The 13,239-nt window shown below is 37.1% G+C and overlaps 1 protein-coding gene across 5 annotated transcripts in view; it reads left to right on the top strand.

Annotated features, from left to right (window-relative positions):
• Nucleotides 1-13,239, top strand: part of LOC149843450 (protein REDUCED CHLOROPLAST COVERAGE 1-like) — a 40,093-nt gene extending 26,854 nt beyond the window's left edge. For all 5 annotated transcript variants that reach the window (XM_089999810.1, XM_089999809.1, XM_089999808.1 and 2 more), the window contains 8 exons: nt 3,731-3,864; nt 4,423-4,606; nt 5,161-5,292; nt 5,367-5,479; nt 5,812-5,902; nt 6,404-9,053; nt 12,522-12,600; nt 13,021-13,239. In XM_089999810.1, coding sequence (XP_089855936.1) covers nt 3,731-3,864; nt 4,423-4,606; nt 5,161-5,292; nt 5,367-5,479; nt 5,812-5,902; nt 6,404-8,860 — 3,111 coding nt within the window. In that variant the 3' untranslated portion in view covers nt 8,861-9,053; nt 12,522-12,600; nt 13,021-13,239. The remainder of the gene's footprint in view (nt 1-3,730; nt 3,865-4,422; nt 4,607-5,160; nt 5,293-5,366; nt 5,480-5,811; nt 5,903-6,403; nt 9,054-12,521; nt 12,601-13,020) is intronic.

The following is a 13,239-nucleotide window of genomic DNA, read 5'->3' as shown; positions in this document are numbered from 1 at the left end:
TAACAAACCCCCAAAGTTTCTTACCTCTTAGATGATTTTCCATCGCAGAGGCCCACATGAGATAGTTTGACCCATTTAGCTTAAAAGAAAGCTCCACTTTAGAATCACGTTCCATCGGCACCAAATATCCTTCCTTTCTTCTTAAAAATTGAGAGGCACACGTTCCAAGATAATAAAGAGAAGCCCAATCACCAACCGAGCTCTGATACCATGTAATGAAAAGAGGCGGAAGCACCAATGAAGTAAAAAGCACTCTTTAAGAGTGACCTCAAGAGCCAAGAACACAAACACTAAAAGTGTACACACAAAACTCTCAATAGTAGAAAATGACTTAAAGTCATAAGTTGGATTTATTGAAGAAGGGAAGAGAAGGGTGAAAACCCAATGCTTACAAGAGGAGAATACCTCCTCTATTTATAGAGGAGGGAGTCTAAAGGAGGGGACCACAAGGGGCTCCCTTGTAGTCGTTGGGAGCCCCAACGGTCATAAATCTGACCGTTGGGGCCCCAACGACTACAAGTGTGGGGCCCTTGTGGTCTTACAAAAAGAAGAAAATAAAAAGGGAAAAAGGAAAAAGAAAAAAGAGAAAAAAGCAAAAAAGCAAAAAAGCAAAAAGAAAAGATTACATTGTGGTTTTACAAGAATACCCCTATCGGGTATTTCAATTAAAAGGGAAACTGTATATATATACATATATGTATATATATACTTATATATATATACGAATGTATATATATAAGTATATGTATATATATATATACATATTTTAACAGACGAGGTCATTGAGCCTTTTGTGCTCCAATCTATTTCTTCTTTTGGTATGAATTTGCTCGAAGACACTCCAGTTTCTATCGCATCCACTTGCACTACATATTTAACTTATAATGTGAATGACAAAAGCTCTCAGATTTGGAACATCACTTTCAAACCTGGCCCACCATAAGTTTGAAAAAAAACAGTTTAAAATAAATAACAAATATGCAATCATACAAAATAGCATAACTAAATAACAATCTAAAATTTAAATGTAAATAGACAAAATAAATTATCTGGACACATTGTGGCACAATTTCGCACTGCTGTAGGTCTCCCCATATCATACAATGCATTATCATAAGTTTTCATTTCCTTATGAATTTGATCTTGAACCCTATAATTAGGGTTCAACCTTTCGATGCAATCCAAAAGTCTCTTGTTGACTTTCATGTGTATTTTAAAAGTAAGGGAGTATCTAAATGCAGGATTTAAATAGTATGCTGCAGCATGAAGAGGTTAATAAAGTTGCCCAGTTCACCTATGACCAATGATGTTCCATGTAGGTATGTAGACTTTTTTCTTCTCTTTCAAATTATTTTTAATGGCCTCTTTTGCCTTATCCATGACCTCATAAAGATAACCCATAGCTAGTTTGTCTTCACTGTCAACCAATCAAAGCACCTTCACCAAAGATATAATTATTCTCAATAACTTCACGCATGAATCCCAGAATCTACTTCTTAATATAATATCTACAATTTCTCTAGGCTTTATTTTTTGTGCATGGGGATATGCATTCCACTCATCTAAAGAAAACATTTTTTTAGTGCAACTTTATTCTTTACTAAACTTCACACTATAAAAAAAAATTATAGCAAATCTAGTAATTGCACTACGAATCAACTCAACACCACTAGTGCACTTTCTCGTTAGGTTCAAAACCCATGCATGATTGTAAATAAATTTAGTAATTTTTTGGCATCATTTAATTGTCTGATGTACCTCATCTATGCTGCCAATGTCCTCAAGCATGAGGTCTATGCAATGGGCAGCACACGGGGTCCAAAAGAATAACCAAATTTTTTTGGCCAATTATTTACTTATTGCCTTATAATTTACTGCATTATCAGTAATGAATTGTACAATGTTTTGATGTTGAACCTCTTCCACAACTTGGTCAAAAACCATCAACAGTACATCAGTTGTCTTTGGCATATCATACAAATCAATTGATTTTAAAAACATGGTTCTTTTGAGGCAATAGACAAGAAAATTTATCAAGGTCCTAAACTTTTTATCTGTCTACCCATCTGCCATGATGCTACACCCAGTCTCCCTATAACTACCTCATCTTATCACAATAAGCTTTCACTCCATTCACGTTAGCATCTAAAATCTTTCTTCTTAAAGCATCATACGAAGACATCTTGTATCCATACCCGATACTAGTTATGGCGTCTGCCATGGTTTAAAAATGAAAGCAATTTGTTGCATTGAAAGGAATGCAGGCATCATAGAACCATCTCTCAACTATAACATCCGCCTGCTCGATTTAATGTTAAGGAGTCATAGCAGTACGAATGTCGTGTTGTGCCCCAGGAGCAATCATAGGCGGGAAAAAGCTCTTAATAGAGCCTCTAGCTCTACTTCCTGGTCCTCCTCTTAAATAACTTCCTCTTGCTCCTCTTCTTTCTCTTGCTCTTCTTTTTGTGTCTGCGACACTACTACTCGCACCAGCCACACATTTTCTCTTCGTTGCAGAACTTCTTACTTCTGATCCTATGCTATGGGTTGTAGGATCAGAAGTAGGGAGCTCATCTTCGTAATATGCATCCTCTCAAGACTCCGCATACCTCATTCATCTCTCTTTCTTGTCGTTTTTCTCTCAGATCATCAAGTAATTATTGGCATTGCCATTTTATGGCATCCAACAATTTTCTTGATGGGCATGCTTGCACATTATGATGTGTTCCGGTTAAATGATGCTTCAACCAAGAGATACTACTCGAAAAACTATTTTGGCAATAGTTGCATTTGATTCTTAATTGATTTTCACTTGCTACTTGAGTGCACCATTACCATGCCGGATCTTCCTTCTATCTTTCCTCAAAAACACTCAATAACAGTCAAATAATAGAGATTTTTTACTTAACTCATTTTCTTGAATGAAAAAATGGGTGAAAATGCACTTTTACTTGAGAAAATTGCAAAAGCTTTCTCCCTTGCCCAAAAATTGGCCTCTAAATCGATCTTACGGAACCTAGGGTGTGTGGGTCTCCTTCCAAGAACCTTTACACATGTGTAGAAGTCAGCCCTTAAGAGGGCTTTTAAACCCAAAACGAAAAAGACCTATTTTCGGTTCTTTTAAAGTGCGCTAGACCTGTATCGTATGATACGGGTCAATACAGGGGTGTATCATTCGATACACCCGATATAGGTACGATACACACTCATAACGTGATATGAGTGTGTATCATATCTTTAGATAAAAAAGTAATGATACGTGTCTAGCCATATTGTAGGATACGGACAACCTTGTTATTAACAACTATAAAACTATTTAGACTGCCAATATTCTGGTCTCTCAGAAGACCAGATGGTTGCTTGTCTATTGGCTCAATCAGGCCATGATATAAAAGAATATGATGAACGAGTCATTGTACCCCTTTGTATCATATGGCATACAATCTTTGGAAACATGGAAATGATATCTTTATGAACTAACCTGTATGAGTTACTAAAACAGTAACAGTGTCATTGTCTTCAAAGGTTTAATGTAAACTGAACTTATTCTCAGAAGATTACACAATTCTTATTCTAGACTACTGTTTCAATTCTGCACATTGTTTCTTCTCATCTAATTTTATGTTTTCCATTCATGATTCTTTCTTGCAATGCTTTGTCAATGTGAAAATCAAGGGAGTTTGCAATTTAGTTGTAAATGGTCTTTTTTTAATTTTGTTGAACTTCACAGGCGACCATATATCAGCAAAAAGCTTTGGATATTAATGAGAGAGAGCTTGGCCTTGACCATCCAGATACTATGAAGAGTTATGGGGACCTTGCAGTATTCTATTATCGCCTACAACACACAGAACTGGCATTGAAGTACAAATACTCTTTTATAGCTTTGTTTAATATGCATTTGCTGCAAGTTCTTTTCTTTTTATTTTACAAGAAGCATTCATGTTACTAAGAACAATCCACTTTGTTATGTATAAATTAGTAGATGTATTGGCAGAAAAAATGGCTATATATATGTATGTTGTGTGTGCCTGTGTGTGTATGTATGTGTGTGTTGTGTCTACTTTGTTATAAATAAATATAACATAAAATATGTAAACAAAAATAAATGAATGTGTGTGTGATTGATATATTTATCTATGTGAATATGTATGTGCATGCAGATTATTTTGGTCCTTGTGTACAATATATGGCTGACCAAATTATCCTAGCACAGAATATTCGGTGCTACATGTTCTTCAAATTGTTTATTGCTTATTAAACATCATACCTAGTGCTTTTAGCTGCAAATTCTTGGTAGATCAAGGCTTCTTCTTGCACTTGGCATTGTTGATTCACTACTACCTCTTTATCTCAAAACTCTATATTTTTCAATAAAAGTGCTCTCTCTTTCTCTCTCATATTATCTCCTGGGTCAATCAGGTATGTGAAGCGTGCATTATATCTATTACATCTTACATGTGGGCCATCTCATCCAAACACGGCTGCTACATATATCAATGTTGCTATGATGGAGGAGGGCTTAGGAAATGTACATGTGGCACTTCGATATTTGCACAAGGCCCTCAAATGTAACCAAAAGTTGCTTGGTCCAGATCATATTCAGGTTCCTTTTACACTTGGATCAATTTGTTTTAATTTTTTTCTTTTCTATTGTCTTGGAACAAATATTAGACATGCATATGACGTGGTGTTTGAGGGCATTTTACTTGCTCCAGAGTAAGGTAGGACTGTCACAGAAGTTGGTCTAATGTGTCCCAAACTCAGTTTCAGATACTGCAGTATAGCTACACATATTCTTTGCAAATCAGATAGAGTTCATATAAAACCTATCTTAGTCCTCCTCAAATTGACATGAAATTTCTCTCTCCCTCTCTCCAAGAAGAAAAGCCATGTTTTTTCTTGAATGCTGATTTTCTTTCCATGAATTTAAATTGTTGTGGCCTGTTTTCGAGTGGCTGTGTATCTCAACCTTTCACTGTGCCGACACATTTTAGGTGGATTACTGTTGTGCATTTCCATGTGGAAGTTGCTAATTATGGTTTGGCTTTCTAAGTTTTTAGGATTCATTGCTTTTCATGAGTCTCTCTTATTTATCAAATTTAATTGGTTCCTTACTTTGAGGCATAAGCAATCTTATTTTTCCTAATGTTTCTACAGACTGCTGCAAGCTACCATGCTATTGCCATTGCTCTGTCCTTAATGGAAGCATATCCTCTGAGTGTTCAACATGAGCAGACGACATTGCAGATTCTTAGGGCCAAACTAGGTCCTGACGACCTGCGTACTCAGGTACTTGTTTGTGGGTAACTCAGAATCAGCTGTCAGTTGTCTTAAATATATAAACTGATTGTTGAATACTGCAGGATGCTGCTGCTTGGCTTGAGTATTTTGAATCTAAGGCTTTTGAGCAGCAAGAAGCTGCTCGAAATGGAACTCGGAAGCCTGATGCATCCATTGCCAGTAAAGGCCACCTGAGGTAGTCAAATAGAGTAGTAACAGAAACTGCCCAGTCGTGAAGAATTTAGAGATTGTTCACATGCTAGTTTCTCTTATAAAATGTAGCAACTAGATATGCCGGCTGATATATTATTTCTAGGAGTATTGGCAACTGAGAGATGCCACAGAACTATACTAAAAAGAATCCTCTAAAAAAATCCTATGGCAAACATGTTTTTTAGTGATATGAAGTGCACAAACACACCTGGGTGGTATCATTTCCTTAAATATCATCACTGTGAGGGAAGTGCATATTGTTGCTCACTTCATTTTTTTGATGAGTTTGTTCTGTTTTTCCCTCTTTTGTGGCAGTGTGTCAGATTTGCTTGACTACATAAATCCCAACCATGATCTTAAGGGAAGAGATGCTGAGGGTGGCAAGAGAAGAGGTATCGGTACAAAGGTATGTTCAAGTAGTTCCAAGCTTGAGCTTTTTTGGTATGACTTCAGCATTAATTTGCATAACTCTATCAAGTTTATAGTTCGGACTTTGTTCTCCACTTTGACCTAGTCAAATCATAGTGATGCTCAGAAAGGTTCAGTTCATTTCAAACGTAGGCAAGAAAACCCAAAATTTGTTCTCAAACACTTCCTTTCTCTCCATTTGAAGTGTCATATGTAACTAGCATTTTTTTATAAAAGAAATTGAAATGAAAGATTATTGTCATGCTGGAAAGGAAGCATTTCAGGTGTGTCAGTATCATCTACCAAACAGGGGCTTTGTCAGTTCTGAGATGTCAGAAGCTTTTCATGCATATATTTAAAAGGGGTTTTATCTATTCATAGATATTTGCCTTATTTTTTAACATCAATAAAGAAACACAATATGAGGAAATCCTTTCTTGAGTTAACTAGCCAAGAACAATAGTAGTACAAGCAATTGAAATTGAATTCCTCATTTCAGGTTAAAGGAAAACCAAACCAAAATTATGTCAGAGCAAGCTCTGAAGAATCTTTGAAAGATTCAGTGGATATCCCTGAGGAAGATACAAGGCCTAGTGAAACTGATGTTGGTGAATCAGATAACTTGGTCAGTGCTATGCAGTTGCAGTCTAAACCTCCTGCAGAAGAAACCTTCACCGAGATGTATGGTGTCGGGGGAAATGCATCCCCTGTTGTCGATGCTGAGGGAGAAGATGGATGGCAAGCTGTTCAAAGGCCAAGATCTGCCACCCTCACTGGGCAAAAAACCCGACAGAAGCAACCAAATGTTGGAAAGCTCTCTGTGTATCAGAAGAAGGAACCAGGTGGTACAGAAACACTACAACCCAGATCAAGAAATTCCTATCCCAACAGTCACTATTATATGTTGAAAAAGCAAACTGTTACTTCTGGTAGTAATATGGAGAATCAATCAACCAAAGGCACCTCTCCTGCCGACATATTCAGTCGAAAAATAGTAAAGTCTGTAACGTACCGGGTTAAGACAACACCTTCATCTGCTAATGTTGATATTGCTGGTGTTACAAGAATTGGCAGTGAGGTGTCCAATCCAGTAACTGGAACTCAACTGACATCTGAAACAATAGATGGGCTGAGAACAATGACTAAAAGTGATCAAAATGTTGCAGTTCCTCAGAACTCTGCAGTTGCGACCTCCACCTTGACAGCAAGCCTTGGGAAAACTCCTTCTTACAAGGACGTTGCACTGGCACCACCAGGGGCAATTGTGAGGGTGCATAGTGGACATCCCAATGAACAAAATGCTGATAATCCAGATTCAATGGGTGAAAGTGAGACTCAGGAATCCTTTATTTCAGATAAGAGTGGACAAAGTATAGAAGTATTCACAGAGAATGAAACAGAGAATCTTATGCTGGTGTCACCTGAAGTTTCAGCTGTTATAGAACTGAAAGACAAAGTTGAAAAAGCAACGAGTGAGGATAATGCTGTGAACTCTTTGATTGTAAAAGAGGGAAGTGTAGTCTTAGAGAACCATGAGCAAGACCAGCATTATGTAGGAATAAGTGAGCCTCTTCATATGGATGCTTCAAATATGCAAGAGGAGAGCCAGTTAAAGGCTGGAGAGGTGCAAAATACTTTTTATTTCGTCTCTCCAGATCTTGAAGAAGTTGAATCCTGCAACATTCTGATGGATAAGAGGGTAAACGTCAATGTATCTGAAGGAGAAGTTCCTGCCAGTGGCAATATGGGTGTTGGAGAAGGTCAGTCATCAGAGATAAAAGAAGCAGAATCTGTTCCCGGCACCTGTGAGTTGTCAGCAGACGAGAACAAGAAAATGAATATTGTGGAAGAAGCTGAATCTTTTAGTGTTCCGTCACCTAAAGAAGGGGAAAATCCAGCAAAGAACAATTTGGCAACCAGAGAAAGCGAGATAGAAGGGGGAGCATCTGCTCCAGAAATAAGGGATGCTTCAGAGATCCACGGCAAGAAATTGTCTGCATCAGCAGCTCCATTCAACCCTTCTGCAGTTGTTCATGGAGTCATGGCTATGAACATCAATCTCCATCCAGGTGCAAGCACCATGCCTCCTGTAGCACCTTGGCCTGTGAGCTTACCTCTTCATCCCAGCCCCACTGCAGTACCTTCCATAACACCCATTTGCACCTCCCCACATCATCCATATGCATCCCCAAGATCTCCTAATATCTTACACCCATTGCCCTTTATGTATCCTCCTTACCCCCAACCCCAACCATTACCAAGTCGCACTTTTGTTGTCAACAGCAATTATTTTCATGCAAACAATCTGTGGCAGTGCAATATGAACCCAAATGCAGTAGAATTTGTGCCTGGAATGGTATGGCCAGGTTGTCAACCTGAAATCTCCATCTTACATCCTGTCATTGATCCAGCACCCAAACCCACAGTTGAAGAGATGAATATAGTACCATCTGATGACTCAAAAACTTCTACTTCAATCCCTTCAGTTGAATCAATGGTTGGAGATGAAGCTAAAATTGTGGCTAATTCATTGCAAGTTGCAAGTGGTACAATTACTTTATCTGATGATGCACCTGGAGAGAAGATAAAAGATGAGGAATCAGGTTCAAGTAGAATTGAAATTGGTGACAGTGACAAGGGATGCAGTAAACTGCCAAGTGAAGAAACCACCATCTCAGGAGATCAATCTCAGAGAAGCAGCGAGAATAGAAATACCAGGAACAGCAGAACTGAGGGGGATGGTACCTTTAACATTTTGATAAAAGGGAGAAGAACAAGAAAGCAGAATCTTAGGTTGCCAATGAGTTTGCTGAATAGACCATACGGATCACAGTCATTCAAGGTTATTTACAACAGAGTGGTAAGAGGGAGTGAAGCTCCCAAATCTACAAATGTTTCTTCTTCTCAAGATGGTTTATCAACTCAGGCTCCTGAGGCTAAGTCTAGTGCTCCGTAAAACTCTGGTGATTAACCTTCATAAGAGACATGATGCATATATTGCTTCACTTTGCTGGATTTATTTCCCATTTCACAGGCTATTGGACTTTGCCTCTTTATTCACAATCCGCACATACTACGGCTACATGGCACTGGACATTCCTATCTTAATCATTTTGGGGTTCTCACTGGGCCTGCTGAAAGAAACGCAGGTAAGTCCTGTTGCTGGTACTTAACCTTTTTGTTTCAGTGAGTTTCAGCACATTAATGCTGTTTTAAGCTTTTTGTGTCAAGTTAGGGCATTTGATGCATTGGGTGAGTTGTTATGTACTCAACTTGGATAGAAATGGCTTCATTGGAATTATCCAAGTTGGAATTTAGTCAGTCAATTCAGAAAGGACTACATTCATGTTTTGCTGTCTCATGAGTGCCAGCGGGTATGGGCTTGGCCTTGGTGGTTCTTGTCAGATTGTGTGTGTCATAAGAGTTCGAACATCAAAATTAATAGGCCTGTCCAGTTCACAGCTTTTTTATTTCCTTATTTTTCTATATCCTAGTATTTATAATCTGGTTGATTATTGATATTTTTTCTTTACGTTTTCTTTGTAAAATACTTGCTTCAAAGTTCAAAAGGCATATATGAGATGACATCAGCATCAATTTCTTTTTCATTTTCTTAATCATTTCATGTATGGCCCTCAGCTCAGCATCAGTCCTTTCTTTCTTTCTTTTTGTTTTTCAATGAGACCTCAACATCAATCTTTAACATCATAATTATTATTTTGTTTGTTTTAGGAAATTCTAGTTACAGCCATGATGGTGTTAAAATATATACATATTTATATATGTATATATATTGACTTGTTTATGTATATATATATATATACATTTATATGTATATATATTATGCTTACATGATTTGTAATTATTAATGTCCTATAGGGGCATTTTTGTGATTTCCTTATTATGTAATTGGAGCTGTCCATTAGGGGCAGCATTGTACTTTTTATTTTTCTGTTATTTTTACATTCTGGCCCTTTCACATTTGTGAAAGGGCATTCTTGTAAATGGCCCTAAGAGCCATTGGGGGCTTCTCAACGGCTATAATTATAGACGTTGGGAGCTCCCCAACGGCTCTTAGAGCCTTGTAAAGGCCTATTTAAAGAGGCCTTTTGCCTCTCTTTGGTATGTGTGTCTCAAGTATTTTCAATATAAAACATTTTTTATATTTTGTGTGTTCTCTCTCTCTCTAATACTCTTTGTAAGTTATTTGTGATAGCCTTTGTGGCTTATTGTATTTTGCCCAGTAGAGGCTTTTGTGTTTGTGCATCTTTGTAGCCCATTAGTGGCATTGTACTTGTGCACATTTGGTTTCATTACATAGTATCAGAGCACCTTGGTGCTTACACCCTTGGGCCTTATTGTTTGAAGTGCTTGTGAAGGTTGTACTCCTTAAGCAAATCTCTTTTTTTCGTCATGGCTGACAAAGATGCAAAGATCGATCTTTCATTTAAGTTGAATAGAACCAACCAAGGGTGTAAGTATCAGATCGTTACCTGTATCGGTCGGGCCCAAAGTAACATTGTATTGTATCGTAAATGTATTGTAAATTTCTTATAATTTTTTTAAATAAAAAAAAAAATCTTGAAAAAAAAAATTAGTAACACATGAAACAATGATGAATTGCACAAAATACAACCATAAAATCACATTTATGTCTCTATGATATAAGACATCATCAAACATCAACTAATATAGAATCATAGATAATATTACATGTATATTACATAAACATAAATAAAATAACCAAGTTTATGAAATGCGATTTAAAAAAAGATATGTATCGTACGATACAGGGGCTGTATTATACAATACACTCGATAAAGGTGCAATACACACATGTATCGAGATACGAGTGTGTATCATATCGTTTTCCCCCAAAGTAATGATACAACACTAGAACCAACTATATAATGTGGGTGGTCGCTACGGAGAACAACCTCAAAGAAAAGAAACTTTGTGACTATGTGAGCAACATGGTTCCCGATCCATAATTAAAGTTCACTAAAAAGGAAGGAGGTCAAGAGAGAGCTATAAATGAAGAAGAAAAGGAAAAGGCTATCCAAGAATATCAATCTAAAATGAAGGATTGAGAAAGTGAACATGCTAAGATATTGGTATGGTTCATGAATAACATTGAACTCAATTTGTGCTAATCTTGCAAAATTTAGAAAAGCCAATGAAGCTTAGATTTTTATGAAGGACCTTGCTAGGCATTTCTTCTTGCAAGAAAAAGATCTACAAAGCAAGGCGATATGTCTATTTGTGATTACTTTAGTACCTTATCCTCATTGTTGGATGAACTTGCTCTTTTTGAAGCTCAATGGGAAGGAGGAACTATTGAGATGAAGCAATGTCAAATAAAGAAAGAACAATTCTTTCAATTTCTTCATTGCCTTCGTCCCAAATTTGAGCAAGTAGAGGATCTTTACTTCATAGAACCTCTCATCCTCCTCTTAATGAAGCACTTGCCAAACTTTGCCAAGAAGATACTCGTCTTTCAATGAACAGGGAAGTTGATGAAGTACATGCAGTTTCTAGATCAGAGAACAACATAAAGACATATAAGCCTCCTCACTTTGTAAGGAATAACTATGGTAGAGGGACAAAAATTGTATACCACTTTTGCAATGAGCCAGGACATATCAAACCCGATTGTCCCAAGCTTAAGAAGAAAGTGACTTTCGTTGAAGAGAAGTCGTTCAAAGCAAATGAAGAATCAAAGAGGGATAGAGACATTAAAGAATCCATCACTCAACTTACGGAAGCTCTCCAACAATTTATGAAAAACAACTCCTCTACCCCATCCACTTCCGATGTCGTGGTCTCATCACCTCTCGGTGTCTTCTTGGATACTTGACTCGGGTGCTTCTTTTCATATGACTTCAAATGCTTCACTTCTATCCGAGCAAAGCACCAACTTTTTTAATTCCTTTGTTTCTACCGCAGATGGTATATCATTGTACTTTTTATTTTTCTGTTATTTTTGTATTTTGGCCCTTTCGCATTTTTGAATGAGCATTCTTGTAAATGGCCCTTAAAGCCATCGGCGGCTTCCCAGTGTCTCTTAGAGCCTTGTAAAGGCCTATTTAAAGAGGCCTTTTGCCTCTCTTTGGTATGCTTATCTCAAGCATTTTCAATATAAAATATTTTTTATATTTTGTGTTTTCTCTCTCTAATATTCTTTGTGAGTTATTTGTGCTAGCCTTTGTGGCTTATTGTATTTTTCCCATTAGAGGCTTTTGTGTTTGTGCACTCTTTGTTGCCCATTAGTGGCATTGTACTTGTGCACATTTGGTTTCATTACATATGGTACTACTGATGTTGTGATCATCAACATTACCATTTACTCCATTCCTCTGGTTTTGTTTATTACTTAAAACATTCTTGCCATCATTGTCATTTTTTTATCAACTATCATCGTCTGAGCGATGTGGCCACCATGCCACTACCACAACTGTCATCATCAGCAACATCTGTTACTCATCTACTATCATAATGCTGGCTTTAACAAATCTTTAAAATTGCCATAATCATTGACTTATTCAATATCAGCCATTATTTTGACATTATTGTCATTATTTAAAGGTTTTAAACTGTCTCTAATGTTTCCAACACAGGCACACATGCTTTGAGGATGCCAGTCCATTTGCTAACCGCCTAGTATTGCCAATCACGAGTTCTAGTTGATCCTTTCAGGTATACTTTCTACAGCCTCCGATTTTTCTTTCTAATAAGGAATCTGATAAACCTCCTTATCTGCCACTTTTAGGAAAATTTAATTTCTTAGCGGGTCATAGTCAACCCCATGCTGCTCCTCATTGTCATTTGTATGGAGCAATTTGAAAATTTCTTCATGAAATGGTGAACTATGAGAGGTTTTGTATCATTTAAAATAAGATAGTATGTAATTTGAGAAATTCAGGGAATCTTTCAAAAACTAAATTGTTTATAAACTCAGGAGGTTTCCCCCTCCCCTCTTAAACAAATGGAAGGTTTGCTAGTTTTCTTGTTAAGCTGTCATCAACAAATGCAAACCTTAAGACAGCCCTCAATCTCCGTCATTTTAAATGAATTGTCCATGGTTCCCAACTGATGCAGGGGATTGGTTCTTTGCAGGTATCTTTCAGGCGGAGTTAGTTTTTCCAAATTTTTTGCGATATCTCCAAATAATTTCCTCGTAACTTCCAATCATGAGACAGACTTTTTGCAATTTAGTTTTGTACAATGAATTGAGAGTAGAAAGTATTATTAACAATGTCATTGTTTTAACCAATACAGACATTGAATCCTGATTAAACGAATAATTGAAGAATTTCAATTTCTTCAGTTTTCCTC

This window comes from Nuphar pumila, chromosome 3 (assembly GCF_984573655.1).
Source record: "Nuphar pumila chromosome 3, dmNupPumi1.hap1.1, whole genome shotgun sequence".
In the NCBI taxonomy this organism is placed as follows: Eukaryota; Viridiplantae; Streptophyta; class Magnoliopsida; order Nymphaeales; family Nymphaeaceae; genus Nuphar; species Nuphar pumila.
This window is presented reverse-complemented; position numbering and strand designations above follow the sequence as displayed.